The 23,459-nt window shown below is 60.7% G+C and overlaps 1 protein-coding gene across 2 annotated transcripts in view; it reads left to right on the top strand.

Moving 5' to 3' along the window:
• The first annotated feature begins 2,268 nt into the window (after positions 1 to 2,268).
• STK11 (serine/threonine kinase 11) overlaps positions 2,269 to 23,459 on the top strand; it is a 22,901-nt gene continuing 1,710 nt past the window's right edge. The window contains exons 1-9 of one of the 2 annotated variants that reach the window (XM_030796914.1): positions 2,269 to 3,664; positions 15,148 to 15,231; positions 16,055 to 16,144; positions 17,109 to 17,241; positions 17,317 to 17,453; positions 17,945 to 18,072; positions 18,677 to 18,734; positions 19,737 to 19,924; positions 23,231 to 23,440. In XM_030796914.1, coding sequence (XP_030652774.1) covers positions 3,375 to 3,664; positions 15,148 to 15,231; positions 16,055 to 16,144; positions 17,109 to 17,241; positions 17,317 to 17,453; positions 17,945 to 18,072; positions 18,677 to 18,734; positions 19,737 to 19,924; positions 23,231 to 23,424 — 1,302 coding nt within the window. In that variant the 5' untranslated portion in view covers positions 2,269 to 3,374 and the 3' untranslated portion in view covers positions 23,425 to 23,440. The remainder of the gene's footprint in view (positions 3,665 to 15,147; positions 15,232 to 16,054; positions 16,145 to 17,108; positions 17,242 to 17,316; positions 17,454 to 17,944; positions 18,073 to 18,676; positions 18,735 to 19,736; positions 19,925 to 23,230; positions 23,441 to 23,459) is intronic. The other variant, XM_030796913.1, reaches the window with a different exon arrangement.

Below are 23,459 nucleotides of genomic sequence, written 5' to 3'. Positions count from 1 at the left end.
ATGGCTATCGTTTAATGATGCCTGTGCAGTGTGCTTGTTTTGCTAAGAATGTGAATTCAAGTGCAGCTCAGTATTAGCTTCAGTATAAAACTATACAGATTTTTGTATAGCTCATAAGATTCTCTACAGAAAATACTATTTTTTTCTTTTCCTTTTTTTTTTTTTTTGAGACAGAGTTTTGCTCTTGTTGCCCAGGCTAGAGTGCAATGGCGTGATCTCGGCCCACAGCAACCTCCACCTCCCGGGTCCTGGTTCAAGCAGTTCTCCTGCCTCAACCTCCTGAGTAGCTGGGATTACAGGCATGTGCCACCACGACCAGCTAATTTTTGTATTTTTAGTGGAGACGGGGTTTCACCATGTTGGCCAGGCTGGTTTCGAACTCCTGACCTCGTGATCCGCCCACCTTGGCCTCTCAAAGTACTGGGATTACAGGCATGAGCCACCGCGCCCTGCCTAATGTCCCTAAATATTTAATGGTTTTTAAAAAATTTATTGTGTATGGCAGCACAGCAAACTTGTAGGAATCAGTATCAACAGTACATTTTGCATTTTTTAAGATGTTGCATTTTTTAAAATTTTGTAATAAAATTATGTATATATATAAAAAAAAAAGAAATTCCGTGTGTAGTTCACACTCACACCACATCTCCGTCCAGGCACTTGAGAGAATGACTAGGAGGGGTTCTTGGAGGAGGTGGTTTTTTTTTTTTTTTTTTTTTTTTTAGACAGAGTCTCGCTGTCGCCCAGGCTGCAGTGCAGTGGCGCGATTTCGGCTCACTGCAGGCTCCGCCCCCCGGGGGTTCACGCCATTCTCCTGCTTCAGCCCCCGAGTAGCTGGGACCAAAGGCGCCCGCCACCTCGCCCGGCTAACTTTTTGTATTTTTGGTAGAGACGGGGTTTCACTGTGTTAGCCAGGATGGTCTCGATCTCCTGACCTCGTGATCCGCCCGCCTCGGACTCCCAAAGTGCTGGGATTACAGGCGTGAGCCAGAGGAGGTGGTCTTTGAGCCGAGAATCCATCTTCAAGGATTCTTTCTGTAATGGTCACCAAGTATTTCCTGAGTCACTTCCACGTGTGCTGCAATTCTCTGAAGGGGTGTGGGACCTACCGATGCCAGTTATCCAGCGTATCTCCAGATCCCAAGAAGTTGGGGTGTGAGCCAGCAATCAGTACAGAAAAGAGATACCAAAATAAGTTTGAGTTGGGGAGTGTTCCTTTATCTTCAGTTTTCTGGGAGAGATCTTTTTTTTTTTTTTCGAGATGGAGTTTCGCTCTTGTCGCCCAGGCTGGAATGCAATGGCACGATCTCGGCTCACCGCAACCTCCGCCTCCCGGGTTCAAGCGATTCTCCTCCCTCAGCCTCCTGAGTAGCTGGGATTACAGACATGCACCTGTAATCTCTACTAAAAATACAAAAATCAGCCGGGCGTGGTGGCCACGCCTGTAATCCCAGCTACTGGGGAGGCTGAGGCAGGAGAATCGCTTGAACCCAGGAGGTGGAGGTTGTAGCAAGATAGTTTGTTCCAGCAAAACAACCTGGCCCTAGTGCAGGAAAAGGTGGAAAGCAAGGGGCTAGCACAGGAGGGTTCAATATTTTCAATCTTATCAAGCCATATTTTGGCAACTCTTGTTTTTCACCAGAAGCCCCCGCTGGGCTCGTCCCAGCGCTGTCCTGAGGCTTCCCCCGTGAGTTCCGATAGGGCAGAGGCCGCCCTGTGCGTTTCTCTCTCCCCTGGCCCAAGAGTGGCCCAAAACAAGGATTTTTGACTGGAATTGGCCACTTTGGGTTACTTTTTGACCCTTGACCTCGCCCCAAAGGGGGATCCGAGGGAGGGGCTCTGGCAGGGGTGGCCCCGCTTCTTCCAGGTCCGCGAGCCCAGGCTCCCGCACACCGAGCTGAGCCCACCCCCCGGCCGTTCAGGGAGGTCGTTGGCACCTGTGACCTACGACCCCCTTCCCCAGCCCCTCCGAGGTCACATCCGTGGCCTCGCCTCCCCATGCCTGCTTCCCGCCCCCTGCCCATGACGGACGTCTCCGCGGGCCAATGACCGCGCTGTATCCACCCCCCGGGCGGGGCCAAGCGCCGACCAATCCCCGCTCGGGCGCCCGGCCGGGTCCAAACGCTCCAATCGTTGGCGGCGGCGGGGCGGGCAGAGGGCCGGGGATGGCAGGTTCAGCCAACGGGTGGGCACGTCGTCCGCGCGAGGAGGCGTGCCCTGCGGCCGGGCGTGCGGCGTCCGCGGCGGCGCAGGGAGGGGGAGGGAGGTAAACAAGATGGCGGTGGTGTGTCGGGCGCGGAAGGGGGAGGCGGCCCGGGGCGCCCGCGAGTGAGGCGCGGGGCAGCGAAGGGAGTGCGGGTGGCGGCACTTACTGCTGCGGCCTTGGATGGGCTGGGCCCCCCTCGCCGCTCCGCCTCCTCCAGACGCGCGGCGGCCGCGGCGAGGGGGACGCGCCGCCCGGGGCCCCGCACCTTCGGGAACCCCCCGGCCCGGAGCCTGCGGCCTGCGCCGCCTCGGCCGCCCGGAGCCCCGTGGAGCCCCCGCCGCCGCGCAGCCCCGCGGACTGGACGCTGAGGGCACTCGGGGCGGGGCGCGCGCTCGGGCAGACGTTTGCGGAGAGGGGGGCGCCGGCCGGGCCCCGGCGACCACCGCGGGGGTCGCGGGCCGGCTCGGGGGGCGCCCAGTGCGGGCCCTCGCGGGCGCCGGGCAGCGACCAGCCCTGAGCGGAGCTGTTGGCCGCGGCGGGAGGCCGCTTGGACGCCCCCAGCCCCCCGAACGCTCGCCCGGGCCGGCGGGAGTCGGCGCCCCCCGGGAGGTCCGCTCGGTCGTCCGCGGCGGGGCGTTTGCGCCTGGGACAGGCGGTGGGACCGGGGCGTCGCCGGAGACGCCCCCAGCGAAGTTGGCCTCTCCAGGTGTGGGGGTCGCGGGGGGCAGCGACGTCGCAGACCCGGCCTGTGGGATGGGCGGCCCGGAGAAGACCGCGCTCGGCCGTGTTCATGCTTGTCCGTGGGCCTGAGGTCCCCGGAGGATGACCTAGCACTGAGAAGCCCCGGCCGGCCTCCCCAGGGCCCCCGAGGACGAAGTTGACCCTGACCGGGCCGTCTCCCAGTTCTGAGGCCCGGGTCCCACTGGAACTCGCGTCTGAGCCGCCGTCCCGGACCCTGCACCGGGCTCGGACTCGCAGCCGGGACTGACGTGTAGGACAATCGTTTCTGTTGGAAGAAGGGTTTTTCCCTTCCTTTTGGGGTTTTTGTTGCCTTTTTTTTTTCTTTTTTGTTTGTAAAATTTTGGAGAAGGGAAGTCGGAACATAAGGAAGGACCGCTCACCCGCGGACTCAGGGCTGGCGGCGGGACTCCAGGATCCTGGGTCCAGCATGGAGGTGGTGGACCCGCAGCAGCTGGGCATGTTCACGGAGGGCGAGCTGATGTCGGTGGGTATGGACACGTTCATCCACCGCATCGACTCCACCGAGGTCATCTACCAGCCGCGCCGCAAGCGGGCCAAGCTCATCGGCAAGTACCTGATGGGGGACCTGCTGGGGGAAGGCTCTTACGGCAAGGTGAAGGAGGTGCTGGACTCGGAGACGCTGTGCAGGAGAGCGGTCAAGATCCTCAAGAAGAAGAAGTTGCGAAGGATCCCCAACGGGGAGGCCAACGTGAAGAAGTAAGTATGGCTTGCTGGGGTCGGGGCCGGGCCGGGCCAGTCACTGTGCGAATGGTTCTGTCTTCCTTCTCTCCTCCCTCCCTCCCTTACTTCCTCTTAACACCCTGAGCTGGACCCGTCCGGCGCCTGTGTCCTCCGTGCCAGGGAGAGCGTGGTTGGAGGCCTGCGTTACGGACTTTCACTCAGGCAGGGCCAGTTGTCGCAGCGGGGCGTGCGTTTGCATGGGCTCTTGGACTCCAGTTAAAATGCCCTGGTAGCGAAACCCTCCTGAGAAGGGAGCGGCCCCCAATGCCCTAAGACTAGCCCCGTGGCTCCCCCAGCTGTCCAAGGAGCAGAGGCGCCTAGTGGAATCAGCCTGTGTTTGTTTGGGCCCCGAGAGTTTGTGTGCGGCCGCCAGCAGGTTTTCTGCGCAGTGTGTGGCCGTTACCGGGGCCAGGCGAAATGTGATTTGTTTATCCTGTCAGAGGGGAACCCTGGGCTGCCAAAAATAACTGTTTGCACCGGCTTATCAGTCAGCAGAAGGGAAACGTAGCCTTTCCTCATTTGCCAGGGATGTGACGCTGGAAGCATCCCTGGCCCCCGGCGCTGGCAGCCCTGCCCGAGGGAGACTGTGCCTCCCTCCCGAATTGCATCCGGAAGACCTTACTTTTCCAACTGACTTCTTCAGGCACGGGGCTGCCGCTGGGCATCCCGGAGGCCTCTGCATCTGTGCGCGGAGAAGCTCCTACCCAGGGCAGCACGGGCCGGCCTGAGCCTCTCCCAGCTGGTGGGGGGGAGGGGGGGTGTCCCTGCCTTATCGCAACCAGACACGCTGCACCTGCCGCCGCCTGGCGGGCCCTGCCCAGGCCCTGCCCCTCTCCCAGCCCTCTTAACTTTCAAAACTTTGCCTCCTGTTTCCAAGAAAGGACCTTATCTACTGGGCTAGGCCTCGAGGGACTGGCAGGGACACCCTGCGCAGGGCACCATGACCTTGGACGGAGGTCCGGGGAGGGGCTCCTGCCATGTCTGCTCTCACCTCCCTCCTGCTCAGGGGCCCTGGGGCTCACATACTTTTTTTTTTCTTTTTTTTTTTGAGACGGAGTCTTGCTCTGTTGCCCAGGCTGGAGCGCAGTGCTGTGATCTCTGCTCACTGCAAGCTCCACCTCCCGGGTTCACACCATTCTCCTGCCTCAGCCTCCCCAGTAGCTGGGACTACAGGCGCCCGCCACCACGCCCTGCTAATTTTTTGTATTTTTTAGTAGAGACGGGGTTTCACCGTGTTAGCCAGGATGGTCTCGATCTCCTGACCTCGTGATCTGCCCGCCTGGGCCTCCCAAAGTGCTGGTACTACAGGCGTGAGTCAACGCGCACAGCCTTTTTTTTTGAGACAGAGTTTCACTCTTGTTGCTCAGGCTGGAGTGCAGTGGAGTGATCTTGGCTCACTGCAGTCTCTGCCCCCTGGGTTTAAGTGATTCTCCTGCCTCAGCCTCCTGAGTAGCTGGGATTACAGGCGCCTGCCACCGCGCCCGGCTAATTTTTATATTTTTTTTTTTTTTAGTAGAGACGGGGTTTCACCATCTTGGCCAGGCTGGTCTTGAACTTTTGACCTCATGATCCACCCACCTCAGCCTCCCAAAGTGCTGGGATTAAAGGCGTGAGCCACCGCGCCCGGCCAACACACATCTTAATCAGCATGCAGGCTGTGACATGCGGAAACCAGGGACACAGGCTCTGAAGTTTGTACTCTGGAGCTGGAGCAGTCGGGGTTAAATGGGAGCGGCTGGGAAGGGCATGTTTCCACGGGGCCTTTCTGATGTCTCAGTGTCCAGTCTGGACAGGGGTAGAAGGCGTGGCCAGTGCCTTGGGTCAGTGGAGCAGTTGCCCGTGCCTGGTCTCTGTGAGATGGGTTGGTCAGGGGCTGGGCAGAGCCTGTGCTGGGGGTAGCAGGTGCCCTCTAAAGGGGCCAGTGACAGCCTCTCTCCCAGCAGTCAGAAACCCACGCTTAGGGGTTGGGTGCGGTGGCTCACGCCTGTAATCCCAGCACTTTGGGAGGCTGAGGTGGGCGGATCATGAGGTCAGGAGTTCAAGACCAGCCTGGCCAACATGGTGAAACACCATCTCTACTAAAAATACAAAAATTAGCTGGATGTGGTTTCTGCCTCAGGAGGCTGAGGCAGAAAATTGCTGGAACCTGGGAGGCAGAGCTTGCAGTGACCCGAGATCGCACCATTGCGCTCCAGCCTGGGCGACAGAGCGAGACTCTGTCCTGAAAAAAAAAAAAATCTGGTTTGAGTTTTGACAAATGTATATGCAGGGTCAATGGGAAGACAGACGCTGGGGGGAGGAAGCCTGACTGTGAGTGTGAGCCCCCTGCTTTCCTGAACAGTCAGTGGAGGAGGTCCTGGGAGCTCAGGTGAGCACCTGAATGGTAGGGCGCGGAGCCTGAGGGTCTTGGTGGAGACAGGCCAGAGGGTTACGGGAACCTGGTCTCGCCCAGTGCCTGGGAGAACAGGAGGGAACACGGAGGCAGGGAGGCAGAGGGGTTGGCAGGACCTGGACTGGACTGTGCGTTGCAGCTACCCACAGCTTGACCCCACTGGCCTTGAAGTGAGTGATGCACTCTCACTAGCGTTCAGCGTCCAATTTCATCCTGGCCCTGAGTGTGTAACGGCTTTGCCCTTGCGGGGCCCCCTGGGATGAGGGGTGAGCCCTGTCCCTTCCTGGTCTCTACCATCAGGAGCTGCCCCGCTTGCAGCTGTGATTTAGGAGCCACTGCACTTCCTCCAGCCCCCTGGGTGCTGCCAGGGGGTCCCTCTACTCTGGGAGCTGGTGCGTCCTGACTGGAGGCTGCCACGTGCAGAGTGCTGTCAAGGAGAAGGGGTGTCCACTGCCCAGCCCTGAGGCCCAAGGCCTTGGCTAGCCTTGCTGCCAGTGCTACAGGGAAAAAGCCTCCTTTGTGTGTGGGAAGCTTAATAAACTCCGCTCAGATTGTGTCTCGCAGCGAGTGTCTGGAACCTTCCAGACAAGCCTCAGGCGTCCGGTCCTCCAGTTGGTGTGGAAAGCGTGGGCGATCGCCAAGGGGGTGGGTTGGGGCAGATGGAGCCGGCATGAGTCCCGTCCCTTCCCTTCCTTCCCAGAAAGGCAGCCCTGGAGTCTGTGCCTTATCCCGCTCTCCCGCAAAAAGTATAATTTTATTAGAAATAGGAAAGTTCCAAAAAGCATCAATGAGTTAAAAAGAGGGCTGGCCATGTTGGCTCACGCCTGTAATCCCAGCACTTTGGGAGGCCAAGGCGGGTGGATCTCCTGAGGTCGGGAGTTAGCCTGACCAACATGGTGAAACCCTGTCTCTACTAAAAATACAAAATTAGCTGAGTGTGGTGGCGCACGCCTGTAATCCCAGCTACTCTGGAGGCTGAGGCAGGAGAATCACCTGAACCTGGGAAGCAGAGGTTGCGGTGAGCCAAGATCATGCCACTGCACTCCAGCCTGGGTAATGAGTGAAACTCCGTCTAAAAAAAAAAAAAAAAAACGGGCCGGGGGCTGGGCATGGTGGCTCACGCCTGTAATCCCAGCACTTGGGAGGCCGAGGCGGGTGGATCACAAGGTCAGAAGTTCGAGACCAGCCTGGCCAACATGGTGAAACCCTGTCTCTACTAAAAATAGAAAAATTAGCCAGATGTGGTGGCGTATGCCAATAATCCCAGCTACTTCATCTGAGGTCAGGAGTTCAAGACCAGCCTGGCCAATATGGCGAAACTCCGTCTCTACTAAAAATGCAAAAATTAGCCTGGTGTGGTGGCGGGCGCCTGTAGTCCCAGCTACTCGGGAAGCTGAGGCAGGAGAATCGCTTGAACCTGAGAGGCGGAGGTTGCGGTGAGCCGAGATCGCACCATTGCATTCCAGGCTGGGCAAGCCTAGGAGACAAGAGCGAAACTGTGTCAAAAAAACAATTAATTAAAATAAATCAGTGCCATAGGCTGTTGGTAGACAGTGGGTTCCTAGAGTGGAGCAGAGAAGGGCTGGAAGGGGTCGCCTGCATCCAGCCCTGCTCCCTGTGCTTCTCGGGGGGCAGCAGGGCTGGCTGCTGCTGTGGAGCCCACAGTGGGGTTCTGTGTGGGGGCAGCTGTGCTGGGGCGGCTGTGCGGGGGGGGGTGGGTGCTGTACGGGGGCGGGCAGAAGGCCGCCATGCCTCCCTTCCCCTTTCCACCCCAGTGAGAGTGGGCTCGAAGGCAGGGAGTGTGCCCGCCTTGTGGAGCCTCCACAGAGGCACCCAGGGCTGTGGTGAGCACACAGCCTGGCAGCGTCCACAGCCCTCCCCTTTCCTGTCACTTCCACCTGTTGCAAAACACTGTGCTTTCGTGTCTTTTCTTTCTACCTGTTTGGAAATGTGAAAATCACTGCTGCCGTAGGAAACGGGGCCAGATCCTGGCTGTGGCTCTCCCATCTGCACCGCCCCCGTGGTGTCCAGCCAGGAGGTGGGAGGTGGGCGGCACTCAGTGTACGTGGTTGCGGCGATGATTGGCAGATGCTTGCCTATAGTAAAGAGGATTTTCGCGAGTTGGGAGTCAGTCCTGGACTTTGTAGGTCTTTACATCCCAGGCGGCCTTTATGGGGTCCCAGCATCTGCTCAGGCCCCTGCGCCAGCCATGTGAGGCCTGGGTGTCCTCGAGGCCTCTGTTTGTGCCCCTCTCTGGGCAGCGGGAGGGACAGCTCTGAGACCCAGCGGGAGCTCAGGGGCTGGGCAGCCGCAGAACAGCGGGGGTGATGGGTCCACTGGGGGTTCTGGGCTGCACGCACAGTGGGCTTCCGGTGCCCAGCCAGCTGGGGCGGGCCTGGAATGTTGGTTCCTCGCCCAGGATCTGTGGCGCTGCTGTAGCTGTCGAGGAATCAGTGAGGCGGCTGGACGGCCCGTATGTCCCACAAACGCCACCGTGTTGCTCAAATTGGACTCAATTTTCTTTTTTTTTTTTAATTTTTATTTATTTATTTATTTATTTTTGAGACGAAGTCTCGCTCTTTCGCCCAGGCTGGAGTGCAGAGGCGCAATCTCGGCTCACTGCAGGCTCCGCCCCCCGGGGTTCACGCCATTCTCCTGCCTCAGTCTCCCGCGTAGCTGGGACTACAGGCGCCCGCCACCACGCCCAGCTAATTTTTTGTATTTTTAGTAGAGACGGGGTTTCACTGTGTTAGCCAGGATGGTCTTGATCTCCTGACCTCGTGATCCGCCCGCCTCGGCCTCCCAAAGTGCTGGGATTACAGCGTGAGCCACCGTGCCCGGCCTGGACTCAATTTTCTTAACAGCTTTTTTTTTTTTTGGAGACAGGGTCTCACTGTATCGCCGAGAATGGAGTGCAGTGGCGCAATCATAGCTCTGGGCTCAGGTGACCCTCCTGCCCCCAAGGTAGCTGGGACTGCAGATGTGCACCACCACACCCGGCTAGTTTTTTGTAGAGATGGGATTTCGCCATGTTGTCCAGGCTGGTCTCAAACTCCTAGATTCAAGCTATCCGCCTGCCTGGGCCTCCCAGACTGCTGGGATTACAGGCATGAGCCACTGCTTCGCCACGTTCAACTTTTATTTATTTATTTACTTATTTATTTTTGAGACGGAGTCTCGCTCTGTCCCCCAGGCTGGAGTGCTGTGGCACAATCTTGGCTCACTGCAAGCTCCACCTCAGCCTCTCGAGTAAGCTGGGACTACAGGTGCCTGCCACCACGCCTGGCTAATTTTGTTTTTGTATTTTTAATAGAGACAGGGTTTCACCGTGTTAGCCAGGATGGTCTCGATCTCCTGACCTTGTGATGTACCCACCTCGGCCTCCCAAAGTACTGGGATTACAGGCATGAGTCACCGCGCCTGGCCCACCTTTTTATTTTTTATTTTACAGAGACAAGGTCTCGCTGTATTGCCCAGGCTGGTCTTGAACCCCTCACCTTAAGTAATCCTCCCTGGCCTCCCAAAGTACTGGGATTACAGGTGTAAGCCATAGCACTGGGCCTAAAGTTCACCTTTTTTTTTTTTTTGAGACGGAGTCTTGCTCTCGCTCAGACTGGAGTGCAGTGGCACGATCTCGGCTCACTGCAAGCTCTGCCTCCTGGGTTCAAGCAATTCTCCTGCCTCAGCCTCCGGAGTAGCTGGGACTACAGGTGTCCGCCGCCACGCCCGGCTAATTTTTTTGTATTTTTAGTAGAGACGGGGTTTCACCGTGTTGGCCAGGATGGTCTCAGTCTCCTGACCTCGTGATCCGCCCGCCTCGGCCTCCCAAAGTGCTGGGGTTATAGTAGGCCTGAGCCACCGCACCCGGCCAAGTTCACCTTTTTAAAGTGTGTAATTCAGTGGCATCTAGTACATTGACAGAGTTGCACAACTGTCACCTCTATCAGCTTCCAGAACATTGTCGTTACCCAAGAAGGAAACACTGTCTCCATCAGCCATCACTCCCCATTCCCTCCCCAGTCCCGGCACCCACGCATTCCCTTCCTGCTTCTGGTTGGGCCTGTCCTGAACATTTCACATGAGTGGCATGACACACCGCGTGGCCTTTTGTGTCTGGCTTGTCTTACGGAGTGTGCTGTCCTCAAGGTGCATCTGCGCCGTGGCCTGGGTCTGAGCCTCGCTGCCGTTCACAGCTGTGTCACGTTCCAGTGTGTGGAGGGCCGTGCTGCGTTTGACCGCTCATCTGTGGCTGGACACTTGGGCTGCTCCCGCCTCTGCCTGTGAATCGTGGCTGCTCCGAGGGGCCACGTTAGGGCCCCTAACTTCAGTGCACGTGCGCTTAGCTGGCGTCCCTCTCGAATCCTCGAGGGCCTTGTTTCAGCCGCCTCAGGAGGGATTCAGGGACCAGGGCACGCGGGTCTGGAGCTGGGAGTTCCTGGGTCTCCATGTGCCTCCCAGTCTTGCTCTGAGCCGTGGGAGGCCGGGGCGAGGGCCGGGCCCATCTCTTCCCTGTATGATCTGTTTCTAGGCAGACGGAGGCTCCTACCCCCACCTCTCTGTGAGCTTGAGTGGCATTTATGAGTCTCCTTCCTATTTCCTGTCCTGTTAATCAACAAGTCAGCTAAACAGTCCACGCTGCCTGGGCAAGCCCAGTGGGTCCCTAACGTGGCACCTCGGAGCGGCTGGCGATGCCCCAAGAGCCGGGCTTCCCCTCTGGACACTCTTCCTGTTCCTTGCCAAGCTCTTAGGTTTCTCTGGGTCTCCTCTTCTGCTCTTTTTCTGGCTGGAGACGTCAGAGGAAGCCTGGCAATCTAGAGAAGCTGATGTGCCCCCAGCATCCCAGAGGTGACTGCCACCAGGCGGGGGGCGGCTTCACCCCCACTCCTCCACTGGCATAAATTGGGGGATGCACGTGCCTGCGCAGAATGCCTTGGTCCCTTTTAATTAAACAGACAACCCAGTGTCCCTCGGTCTATGCTGACCTGTTCAGGAGTGCCTGGGCTGTTCCACGTTTCAGCTGCCGTGCATCCTGCTGCTGTGAAGTGTCGCTGTTGAGGTGGAGGCAGGGCAAGGCGCCTTCGGTGAGGGTGGGTTCCTCCTGTGCCCGTTTCCCCATCTGTAGAATGAGGGCTCGTGGGGGAGACGTGGTGTCGGCAGGTGGTGGCCGGCGCAGGGAGGTTTCCGGGAGGGAGTCCTCCACCCTCATTTGCTTTTAGGGCCGTGCAGCCTCCCGAGCAGCCCCCACGAGGCTCTGAGGCTGCATGCAGGTTGAGCCCCTGGCCTCACTGCCCCTCCTCAGGGTTAGGACTGTGCTGGAGCCTGGGTGGGTGTGGGGTGGTCCCTGCACAGGCAGCAGGAGGTGGGCAAGAGCAGTGCTGGACCTGAGGGCCCGTGGCTCCCTCAGCCCCACTGAGGAGGCTGGAACAGTGTCCTGGGCCACCTTCCCTGCCGGTAGCCGGCTCCTGCCCAGGGAGGGGGTGCTTTCGCCTCGTGGTGGAGCATCAGGCTCTTGGGGCCTGTGCGTCCGAGCATCTGGCCTCTGGTGTCTGAAAACAGCACCTTCCCCGCCCCCCACCACCGCATCTCCTCTGAATAGAAGGCAAGTCTTGCCTCCCAGGAATGGCCTGTGACCCTCATCAGCGGGGGAGGTTAGTGGCACACAGAGCCCTGGGGAACAAGGGGATCTGGGGCTGAGCCAGGCCTCTCGGGCCCACCCCGAGCTTTCCTGAGCAGCCTGGCAGGCAGGAAGGCGCTGGGCCCTGGGGCCTTTGCTGGGCCCAGCCTCGCCCTCAGCGTCCCCCTCAATGCCCTGGGCGCCTGCCAGGCTGTGGACACAGGCCCCGGCCAGCTCTATAAATAACCTTGCTGGGCCCTGCTGGGAATTGGTGCCACCACCACATATCCCAGAGAGAACGGAAATGCAGGGCTTCCTAGCGAGCAGACCAGGCCCGCGGCGACCAATGGAAGTGGGGGACGCTTCTCAGGGCTGGGCAGCCCGGCAGGGTACCAGGCACAGCCGGGAGCCAGAACCAGTTGCTCACTGGCTCCTCTTCTGGGGGACTGTGTCCCTCTGTGCCCCTGTCCTCATCACCCACCTTCCTTTCCCTTCATCCTGCTCTCCTAGCCCCTTCCCAAGCTGGCGGCCCCTTGTCCAGGCCCAGCCCCAGCACAGCCTGCAGCCGTGGCAGAGCCCAGGCCTTGGCCTTCTGAGGTTGCCCTGAGGGCAGTGAGCAGTGAGCCTTGGGACTGGTGCACTGGGAGGGAGAGGTGAGCCAAGGGTTCATGCAAGAGGCAGCCCTGAGCTGGGGGTGGGGAAGGCTGGGTGACGGGAGGGGGGGGGGGTGACGGGACACCCCCGACACTCCAAGTTTTTTGTTTTTTGTTTTTTGTTTTTTTTTTGAGATGGAGTCTTGCTCTGTTGCCCAGGCTGAAGTGCAGTGGTGCGATCTTGGCTCACTGCAACCTCTGCCTCCCAGGTTCAAGTGATTCTCCTGCCTCAGCCTCCTGAATAGCTGGGATTACAGGCACCCATCACCATGCCCGGCTAATTTTTGTATTTTTAGTAGAGACGAGGTTTCACCATGTTGGCCAGGCTGGTTTCGAACTCCTGACCTCGGGTGATCCTCCCGCCTCGGCCTCCCAAAGTGTTGGGATTACAGGCGTGAGTCGCCGTGCCCGGCCCCCCAGCTGTTTTTTATGCTCCATGCTTGGGCTTCCTGTTAAGAATTAAAAAAAAAAAAAAAAACAAAAAACAAAAAACTATGGAGATGGAATTTGCATACTGTATAACTCACTCATTCACAGTGTACTATTCAGTGGCATTAAGTACATTCACACGGCTGTGCAACCACTACTTCTAATTCCAGAACATTCTGTCACCCCAAAAGCAAGCCCCATTCCCATTGTGTCACTCTCTATCCCCTCCACCAGCTCCTGGCCACTCTGAATCCACTTCCTGGCTCTGGATTGGCTTGTCCTGGATATTGCATAGAAATGGGATCCTTTCGGCCGGGTGCGGTGGCTCACTAGGGCAAGAGATCCAGACCATCTTGGCCAACATGGTGAAACCCCCATCTCTACTAAAAATACAAAAATTAGCTGGGCGTAGTTGCGGGCACCTGTAGTCCCAGCGACTCAGGAGGCCGAGGCAGGAGAAATCGCTTGAACCTGGGAGGCGGAGGTTGCAGTGAGCTGAGATCATGCCATTGCACTCTGGCCTGGCGACAGAGTGAGACTCCATCTCAAAGAAAAGAAACAAAAAAAATGAGATCCTGTCATCCCAGCACTTTCTGAGGCCGAGGTGGGCAGATCACTTGAGCCTAGTATTTCGAACGAGACGAGCCTGGGCAGCACGGTGAAACTGTCTCTCCTAAAATGCAAAAATTAGCTGGGCATGGTAGCACACGTCTGTAGTCCCAGCTACTTGCGGGGCTGAGACGGGAGGATCGCTTGAGCCTGGGAGGTGCACTCCAGCCTGGGCGACAGGGAAACCCTGTCTCAAAAAAAAAAAAAAAGAAAAGGCGCCACACACTGTGTGTCCTTTAGTGTCTGGCATCTCTCAGTGTGACATCCTCAAGGTGCATCTAGGCTGTGGCTCGAGTCAGAGCCTCACTGGTTTTTGTGGCTGAATCGTGTTAAGTACGTGGATGAGCTGTGCTGATCCTCATCTGTGGAAGGGCCCCTGGGTGGTTCCACATCTCGGCTGCTGTGCGTCCTGCTGTGAGCATCTTGTGCTCTGTTTCTGCGTGGCGTGTACTGTTCCTCAGGGTGTGTACCTGGGAGTGGAGCTGCTGGCCCACAGGGTAACGGACCTTTGGAGAAGCTGCAGATACTTCCACGCCCACCCACTGGGTGTGAGGGCCTGGCTCGTCATTTTTTTGTTTTGTTTTATTTTTTCTTTTATGAGACGGTCTTATTCTGTTGTCCAGGCTGGAGTGCAGTAGCACGATCACAGGTAACTACAGGCTCAAGTGATCCTCCCACCTGAGCCTCCCGAGTAGCTAGGACTTCAAGCACGCACCTCCACGCCCGGCTGGCTTTTGTATTTTTAGTAGAGACAGGGTTTCGCCATGCTGCTCAGGCTGGTCTCAAACTCCTGAGCTCAGGTGATCCATCCGCCTCGGCCTCCTGTAGTGCTGGGAGAAATGAAGTGTCTTGGACAGGGCGGCAGCTGCAGAGGGGGCCGTGCTCTGTGGCCTGCGGAGGGGGCCGTGCTCTGTGGCCTGTTGGGCCCGACCTTTGTGCAGGCGGGTGGGCGTGGCAGGACCCCGCAATATCTCTTTCTGTGGCATCTCCATCTCCGGGTGCCCCTTCCTATGGGCCATCCTTCCAGCTCACCCGCGGCCCACCCTCCAAGGAGTGGGACCCTCGGAGTTGGGAGTCCTTGGCAGCAGGGGACTGTACCGTGTGACGGAGCCATCACCAGGGCTCCAACTCACCCTGGCTCCTGCCACGGTCTGGGCTCCATCTGTGCTACCATTGCAATAGTCTGGTTTCTAGGAAGCAAAACTGCTACTGAGTTACAAAGCTCAGTTAAGAGTGTCCTTTGGGAGGCCGAGGCGGGCGGATCACAAGGTCAGGAGATCGAGGCCATCCTGGCCAACATGGTGAAACCCTGTCTCTACTAAAATACAAAAAATTAGCCGGCTGTGGTGACACGCGCCTGTAGTCCCAGCTACTCGGGAGGCTGAGGCAGGGAAATCACTTGAACCCGGGAGGCGGAGGTTGCAGTGAGCTGAGATTGGGCCACTGTGCTCCAGCCTGGGCGACAGAGCGAGACTCCATCTCAAAAAAAAAAAAAAAAAAAAAGAGTGTCCTAACTGTGTCCTCCAAAGCCCTCACCGGCTGATGACAGACTGGAGGGTGCTGTGCTCCCATCCCCTACGGCCCTGAGCCTGGACGTGTGGCCCCTGCAGGGCCCTTTCCCAGCACTGTGAACTCACAGCTTCTCTCTAGGGAAGGGAGGCGGTATGCACTTCCGTGGGGAGATGGGGAGGCCGACTCCAGGGATCCAGGCCATCATCCTGACGTCGGGTTGGCTGATGCACCCCTGTCCTCTCTGTCCCAGGGAGATTCAACTGCTGAGGAGGTTACGGCACAGAAATGTCATCCAGCTGGTGGATGTGCTGTACAACGAAGAGAAGCAGAAAATATATCCTTTCCGGTGTTGGGGCCGTGGGCCTCCGTGGGAAGGGCTGGGGCCCTGGGTCCGCCTGCCCTGAGGCCTGCTCCCCTTCCTGTCTCCTTGAAGGAGACTGGTACATGAGGGCAGCGACCTTCCCTGGTTCCCCGGAAGTCAGCCATGGTGGCAGTGGCTGGGCAGCTTGCTGAAAGGGGCCCTGAGCCCCAGCCCCTGTGTCTTGGGCCCGTGGGGTGTCAAGACCCTTTTTCCTCATAGTCTCCTCCCAGGCTAACAAGGGGTGTGGCCAGGGTCTGCCCGAGACAGGCCATGGAGGCTGAGCGTTGTGGGCCATTTTGGTCGTGGCTGGGCGTGTCCTTGTGTCATCTGTGGACGCCCCCCATGGGTCTTACGGGCACAGCCTCCCTACGGGGACTTTGCTTCCTGAGGCCCCGTGCCCAGAGCAAGAGCCAGAAGTGGTCCTGAGGCTGGGACTGTGTTCCCTGAGCCGCGCGGTCAGGGGCCCTGGGCCTGTCCTGCGTGGACCTGAGCCTGCTTGTGGGGACGTCCAGGAGGCACCATCCCCCGCCCACGGGTGAGGTGGGGGACGTGAGCCCCGCAGGAACGCGGCCCCAAGAGTCAGCCCTGTCCTCCACTTCCCCGTAGGCTCCTTCCTCCTGGGACGCTGGGGCTCCTTGGGCCTTTTCAGAGGGGTTGCTGAGGGTAGGGTGGGCCTTGGTCCCAAGAAGGGGCAGGGTGGGTGCAGAGGGTCCCTCCAGAGCCCCTTCTCTGGCCCCGTGCTCCCCAGGCCTGTGAGTGGGGCCGCCCCCTGAGCTGTGTGTCCTTAGCGCCCCACGTATATGGTGATGGAGTACTGCGTGTGTGGCATGCAGGAAATGCTGGACAGCGTGCCGGAGAAGCGTTTCCCAGTGTGCCAGGCCCACGGGTGCGTGCGCGGGGCAGGGGCCAGGGTGGGGCGGGGGCCTGGGGCCAGGCAGAGCAGGCTCCTTTCCGTGTGGCCACACTGCTTGCTTGTCTGATGTTCATTGACATGAAGGCCCAAGTTTTTTTGTTTTTTGTTTTTTGTTTTTTTTTTTTGAGATGGAGTCTCACTGTGTCGCCCAGGCTGGAGTGCAATGGTGCGATCTCGGCTCACTGCAAGCTCTGCCTCCCGGGTTCACGCCATTCTCCTGCCTCAGCCTCCCGAGTAGCTGGGACTACAGGCGCCCACCACCACGCCCGGCTAATTTTTTGTATTTTTAGTAGAGACGGGGTTTCACCGTGTTAGCCAGGATGGTCTCGATCTCCTGACCTCGTGATCCGCCTGCCTCGGCCTCCCAAAGTGCTGGGATTACAGGCGTGAGCCACTGCGCCCGGCCCTGTGAAGGCCCAAGTTTTTAAAAACAGTTTTGGGGTCCCCCGTGTGTGGCATCCACAGGCAGGGCTGCTGCCAACCTCCCGCCTCCATCTTTGCTGGGCCTGCTGCCTGAGGCCAGCGGCCTGCTTCCAGCCCGTCGCTGGTAGCCGCCTGCCCCAACCGGATCTCCTGGATGCAGGTCTGGTGGCCTCAGAGTCAGGGCCCCTTGCTGCTGCAGGACCGCAGGGGCAGGGAGGGGCCTGCTGTTCCAGCAAGACTTTGGGGTGCAGCTAGCCTGTGGCCCACAGGAAAATGAGACCTGTGGACATCCGGGGCCCTGCCAGACGTGGCTCGGCTGGAGACGAGGGTGGTCACTGCAGGCGCAGGTGTGGCTCCCTGCTGGACCCAGCCTTTCCTCTGTCCTGTGTGCCTGGACCTCTGTGACTTCCCAGCTGGGCCTGTGGTGTTTGGGAGGCTCCCAGGCGGCTGCAAAGGGGACCCCTGTGAGGGACAGGGAGGCCTCGGCCCCAAGACAGGTGTGTGCTGCCCGCAGGTACTTCTGTCAGCTGATTGACGGCCTGGAGTACCTGCACAGCCAGGGCATCGTGCACAAGGACATCAAGCCCGGGAACCTGCTGCTCACCACCGGTGGCACCCTCAAAATCTCCGACCTGGGCGTGGCCGAGGTAGGCACGTGCTAGGGGGGGCCCTGGGGCGCCCCCTCCCGGGCACTCCCTGAGGGCTGCACGGCACCGCCACAGGCACTGCACCCGTTCGCGGCGGATGACACCTGCCGGACCAGCCAGGGCTCCCCGGCTTTCCAGCCGCCCGAGATTGCCAACGGCCTGGACACCTTCTCCGGCTTCAAGGTGGACATCTGGTCGGCTGGGGTCACCCTGTAAGTGCCCCGGCCCCCCGACACTCACCGCACGCACACTCCGAGGGGCCTCTGCGTCTTGGGCAGCTGCCGGCCTGTGGGCGCAGGGCGTGGCCACCAGCCCAGACCCTCTGGCCACAGCCGCTGGGGGATGCTTACTTTATGGAAATGTAACTCACATGGCAGATGGTGGTTCACCCGTGTGAAGTGCAGCCTGGCCCGTCAGGGATCTTCACAGAGTGGCACAGCCGACCCTCCTCCCAGAGCCCCACAGGGAAGCCGGGCGGGTGACAGCAGCTCCAGGCCCCTTCCCCGGGTGGGTCCAGAGGACACACCCCTCCTACCCGTAGCCTCCACTAGTGGGAGGTGGTGAAGACAGAGGTGTCCTTGAGTCCGCAGGGCCTGTGGTCCAGCAGCCACAGGAGAGCTCCGTCCCCGGGGCAGAGCTGGGGCTCCTAGCATGTCAACCACCTTGACTGACCACGCTTTTCTTACTTCCCCTCGAAATGAAGCTACAACATCACCACGGGTCTGTACCCCTTCGAAGGGGACAACATCTACAAGTTGTTTGAGAACATCGGGAAGGGGAGCTACGCCATCCCAGGCGACTGTGGCCCCCCGCTCTCTGACCTGCTGAAAGGTGGGAGCCTCGTCCCTCTGCCCACAGCCCCAGGGAGGCGGGGCTTTTGTGCAGAAATGTAGGGTTGGGGGTGTCAGGTGGGGGGCTGTTGGCCCCAAGACCCCAGCAGGCATTGAGAGGACTGAGTGGAGAGGCTGGCCTCCCCCCAGGGCCTGGTTTGCCAGGTCCCTCAGCTCCACCCTGCTTCTGGGCCCTGTTCACCCTCTGAATTCCCACCCCAGAGGGCAGTGCTGCCCTGAGCCTCCCCCAGCCCCGCTCTCGGGGGCTCCCTGGCTTGCAGGGTCTGTCAGGCTTGTCCTGCTGCACTTTCTGCGCGTGGCAGCAGGTGGCACTGGCCGTCTGTCCATCTGCCCAGTGGCCTTGGGAGAAGGGAACCGCCCTGGCCGTCCAGCCCAGCCCTGTCTCCCTGCCAGCCGCGCACAGGCTGTCCCCGGCATGTCCCATGGAGTGGCCTCTGTCAGGGAGACCACCTATGCACGGGGCCCCCCTTAGGAGCATCCAGGTATCACCCAGGGCCTGACAACGGAGGCTGGGCTGGCGGGGACGGTTGGTGGGGTCTCGGGCCTGTGCCCAGCTGACTGGCTCCTCGCTGGCTTCTCCTCAGGGATGCTTGAGTACGAGCCGGCCAAGAGGTTCTCCATCCGGCAGATCCGGCAGCACAGGTGAGCCGACCCTGGGGACAGTGGGGCCGAGGTCGCAGGGAGGCCGGCCATGTGGGCAGCTGGTTGAGTGGGCGCCAGAGCAGGGCGTGGTGGGGGTGCCAGGCTGGGTTGGGGCCAGACCCTGTGCAGCGCCCGCAGTTCTCAGGGCCCGAGTGGGGTCTCTGGGCAGTGCCCTGTTACTGGCCAGACCCAGGCCTTGTCCAAGCTGGCGTCTGAGGGAGGACGTGCGTCCGTCCCTGCCCTAGGCGTGGAGACGTGCCGGGAAGGGCACAGCCGTCCTGAACACTGGCGAGAGCCTCACTTTTTTCCTCCTCCTGGGGCTCCCAGCAGCAGGATCTGGCTGGGATCCAGCCCAGGACCCCCAGCTCCATGACAGGGAAGACAGAGCGGTGGGTGGGGTCAGCAGGCCCCACAGTGCTGCCTCCCTCGCCTCGTGGGCTCTGCTCCTCTGCACCAGCCCCTGGAGGCCCTTGAGCCCTCTGCTGGAGCCCCGAGGCCACCCACCAAGACTGGCTCTGGGAGTGGGAGTGTCCAGACTCCTGAGTTGCTGGTGCTGATTGTGCCTTGGGGGTCTCTGCACAGCTCAGGGGCAGCTGGGAGCCTGGCGGGGACTGGGGCTGCCCCCCGATAGCCTCCTGGGCTGGGATGTGCTCGTGGCCCCCCAGACCCCCTTCTGGCCTTTGCTGACATCCATCTGGTGGGTGCTGGCTTCTGAGTGCCACCTGGGAGACAGGCCTGGGGCTGGGCCAGGGGGTCAGGCCTCAGGGTGGAGGGGTCATCTGTCAGGCCTAGAGTGAGGTCAGGGCTACAGACTGAGGTCCTGGCAGCCTGCCTGCTCCTGGAGGGCATGGCTGAGTTTCTGTGGTCACAGCTACCCCTTGCACGGCCTGGTCCCAGCTCCTGAGTATGTGGCAGGTACACTGGGCACGGAGGAACCGGGTCGGGCAGCTGGACTGCCGTGGTGCCAGCCTGATGGGCGCCACTGCTTCTGGGCGTTTGCAGCTGGTTCCGGAAGAAACATCCTCCAGCTGAGGCACCGGTGCCCATTCCCCCGAGCCCAGACACCAAGGACCGGTGGCGCAGCATGACTGTGGTGCCGTACTTGGAGGACCTGCATGGCGCAGATGAGGACGAGGACCTCTTCGACATCGAGGATGACATCATCTACACTCAGGACTTCACGGTGCCCGGTGAGTCCGGCGGGGGCCCCTGCCCGGCTCTGCTGACTCGGCCGGGATGTCCCACGGGAGCAGGGTGCCTGCCTGTCTGCAACGAGGACAGCTTCTGCCCTCTGGTGGCCAATTCCACGTCCCCAGAGCCTCCAGCCCACCTGCAGGCTGCCTCCGCCCTGGGGACTGCTGGGACATGGCTGAAAGGCCTGGGGTCATGGGGGCACCAGCCCAGGCCTGTCTGGCCAGGAGGGTTCCTCAGGCATCTCTCCGGGTGCTGCCCAGCCAGGCACCGCCCACCGGCCTTGGCCTGAGTCCCAGCGGGAGCTGGCAGGGGAGCCCCAGGGTCAGGGGAGGGTAGGTGAGAGTCAGGGTGCAGGGTGGCCCCTCAGACAGCCGGCACGAGAGGGTCCAGTGGCCCTCCCTCCCGTCGTCCCTGAGGCCTGCCCGCTGGCCCTGATGCTGGCCGCCCTTCTTCCCTAGGTGGCGAGGAGGCGTCTGAGGCAGGGCTTAGAGCGGAGCGCGGCTCACAGAAGAGCGAGGGCTCAGACCTTTCAGGAGAGGAAGTCTCGCGGCCGGCGCCGCAGTAGTGCCTGAGGAGGAGCTCAGGGCCTTAGCGTAGGGGCGGCCTGCATTGGCAGCCAGCCCCTCCCCACCAGGCTCCCATCTTGGCTGTGTTCGGCCCGGGGCTGGGCCATGTCATAAAGAGTTTTGCAGTGTATCTGCAGGTGGATGCTTGCTGCGCTCGGGCTGGAGCCTGAGGGGGCTTTCTGTTTTACTCTTTCATCGGGAAGTGGTGGGCAGGGGCTGGCCTGAGAAGGGGGGTACGCCAGGCAGGTTGGGATGTGAGGACTCACTGCACAGGGTCCACCCCCGGACCCAAGGGTCCCAGAATAGTGGGTGCCCTGCAGAGAGCCCCCCCATTAGGTCCCTCGGCACTCCTGGGCCCCTCAGCAAACCCCTAGGCTCAGCTCAGTAGCTGGTCCCCAGGAGGGTACAGTGTGGGGGCTCCCGAGAAAGCACACTGTATGGGGGTCCCGGGGGGGTGCAGTGTGTTCGGCCCCTGGGAGGGTACAGTGTGGGGGGCCCCCCAGGAGGATGCAGCATGTAGGGGCCCCCCAGGAGGGTACAGCATGTGTGGGGCCCCCAGGGTCACAGGGTCTCGACTCCTGGGCTCTTGCATTTGCAGCACTGCGGCCATTGCGTCTGGTCTGTTGGGGTGGGAGGTGCTGCTGGGCACCCTGGTCAACAGGGTGTGCTGGGAGGTGGGGGCCCCTCATGGCGCCCATCCTTGGGGCCTGGCTGCAATTTGTCCCCAGGCCCAGGGTCTTCTGCCTTTCAGAGCCCTGGTGCCCTGAGACGGGCAGCCAGGCAAATCCCGGGCAGGGCCAGCCCAGGCAGGTCGCCAGAGTCTCTACTGGGACGTGGACCACACGCTGACCCCCCACGGCCGCCCCTGCAGGCCAGGATCCCTGAGCCAGGACCCGGCACTGGCTTCCCTCCTGGGGACCCTCAGGCCTGTGTGAGACCTGGGCTGCCCTGGGGTGAGGTGCCTGGGAGGAGGGCAGGGGCTGGGCCACCTTTTTCATGATGCTTCATGACCCTGCTGAGCCCACTGTGGGTGGTGGGAAGGAGTGCCCAGCAGGGGGAAGGGCCGCCGGAGCACTCAACATGGCTGAGTCCTCAGTACTCAGTACTGGGTACTCAGGTGGACGCCCCTCCCACTGCTCAGATGCTGGGGACAGGCTCAACTTGAGGCTTCAGTGTGAGCCCCATCCCTGACCTGCACAGCCCCTTTGCATTGGGGCTGGACAGCCTGGCGCCCTTGGGTCAGGCCGTCCTCCACACTCGGCCTGGGCTGCTGCATCGACTCCTGCGTGCCTCCACTTTGGCCCCACCTGTCCCTACCCAGGATGGGGGTCCTGCTGCCAACACCCAGAGCCCAGGGAAGGGGCTTGGGCTAGTTCCTGGGCACCAGTGCAGACAGGAGTGTGGGGTGGGATAAGGGCCCGGTGGCAGCTGTGCCCACTGATGCAGAGTTTGGGGCACCTTGTCCACGGGGTCTGCCCCACCAGAGACGGGCTGGGCGCAAGCTCAGACCTATGGGTGCAGTTGGTGCCTCCTCACCAAAGTGTTTTGTTTTGTTTTGTTTTGGTTTTTTGTTGTTTTTTTTTTGAAGACAGAGTCTCTCTCTGTCACCCAGGCTGGAGTGCTGTGGTGCCATCTTGGCTCACTGCAACCTCCACCTCCCGGATTCAAGCAGTTCTGCCTCAGCCTCCTGAGTAGCTGGGATTACAGGTGCGCGCCACCACACCCGGCTAATTTTTGTATTTTTAGTAGAGATGGGGTTTCACCATGTTGGTCAGGCTGGTGTCAAACTCCTAACCTCATGATCTGCCCACCTCGGCCTCCCAAAGTGCTGGGATTACAGGCGTGAACCAGCGCACCCGGCCCAAGGTGCTTTTTTAAAGCCAGTGACTTCCTGTGCACATGGGGGCGGGTGTGTGGCAAGTTCTGGAAGCTGCTGAGTCAGCCACTGGTCCCTTCTCAGAGCTGGGGCTCTGCACTGGGCACATGAGCTCTGGGGCAGCCCGGGGCAGCCTCCCACTGACTTCGCCCAGGAGGGGCCTCGGGGATGGCTCGGCAGCCAGTGTGTTCGCGGGGTCCTCGCCGACCACCACGGCTCCTGGCAGGGACAGCACGTGGGCAGCTTCCTGCACTTCCCCTGCCATTGTGAGGACAGTGTCCACCTGGGCAGGGTGGGCAGCCGCAGGCCTGTGGGTTTCACCAGGGTGCTGGTGATGGTTGGTGGCTGGCAGGGACTGGGGGCAGCTGGGGGCCCTGGCAGGCTGAGCTCTACTCCCTGCATGGTTCTGTGCTGGCATTTTGCGTGCCTGGCCTGAGCCTGGCCCTCCCGTGTCCTCACAGGTGAGCATGTGGCGGCTCCTGCGCCTCTAGAACCAACCATGGGCCAGGGTGCCCCAGGGAAGCACTGGAGGGTCCTGCCCTGTCAGCTTGCCTCCTACTCAGGAGGTCCTTGCAGTCAGTACCTGGGTGGGGTCCCACCTGGGGCCATGGCAGGTGCAACAGATGGGGTGGAGGGGACACTCCTGCCCAGGCCATCTGTGGGAGGCTCAGCCCCGGGAGGTGCCTCCCAGAGCTGCTGGGGGGTAGCATTTCAGGCTGGAGACACCTGGGCCCAACCCGGGGGTGGGCATGGCCTGGGCCGCAGCTGTAAGTGCCTCCCTGTGGTGGGGGCCAGCCAGGTCCCTGCGGCTCTGGGAGTGCACCCCTCAGCTCAGACCACACTTGCCGTCTCCCTCCCAGGACAGGTCCCAGAAGAGGAGGCCAGTCAGAATGGACAGAGCCGGGGCCTCCCCAAGGCCGTGTGTATGAACGGCACAGAGGCGGCGCAGCTGAGCACCAAATCCAAGGCGGAGGGCCGGGCCCCCAACCCTGCCCGCAAGGCCTGCTCCGCCAGCAGCAAGATCCGCCGACTGTCGGCTTGCAAGCAGCAGTGAGGGTGGCCGCCTGCAGGTGGGGCGCGGCGGGGCCC

Source organism: Nomascus leucogenys, chromosome 17, assembly GCF_006542625.1.
Source record: "Nomascus leucogenys isolate Asia chromosome 17, Asia_NLE_v1, whole genome shotgun sequence".
Lineage (NCBI taxonomy): Eukaryota > Metazoa > Chordata > Mammalia > Primates > Hylobatidae > Nomascus > Nomascus leucogenys.
This window is presented reverse-complemented; position numbering and strand designations above follow the sequence as displayed.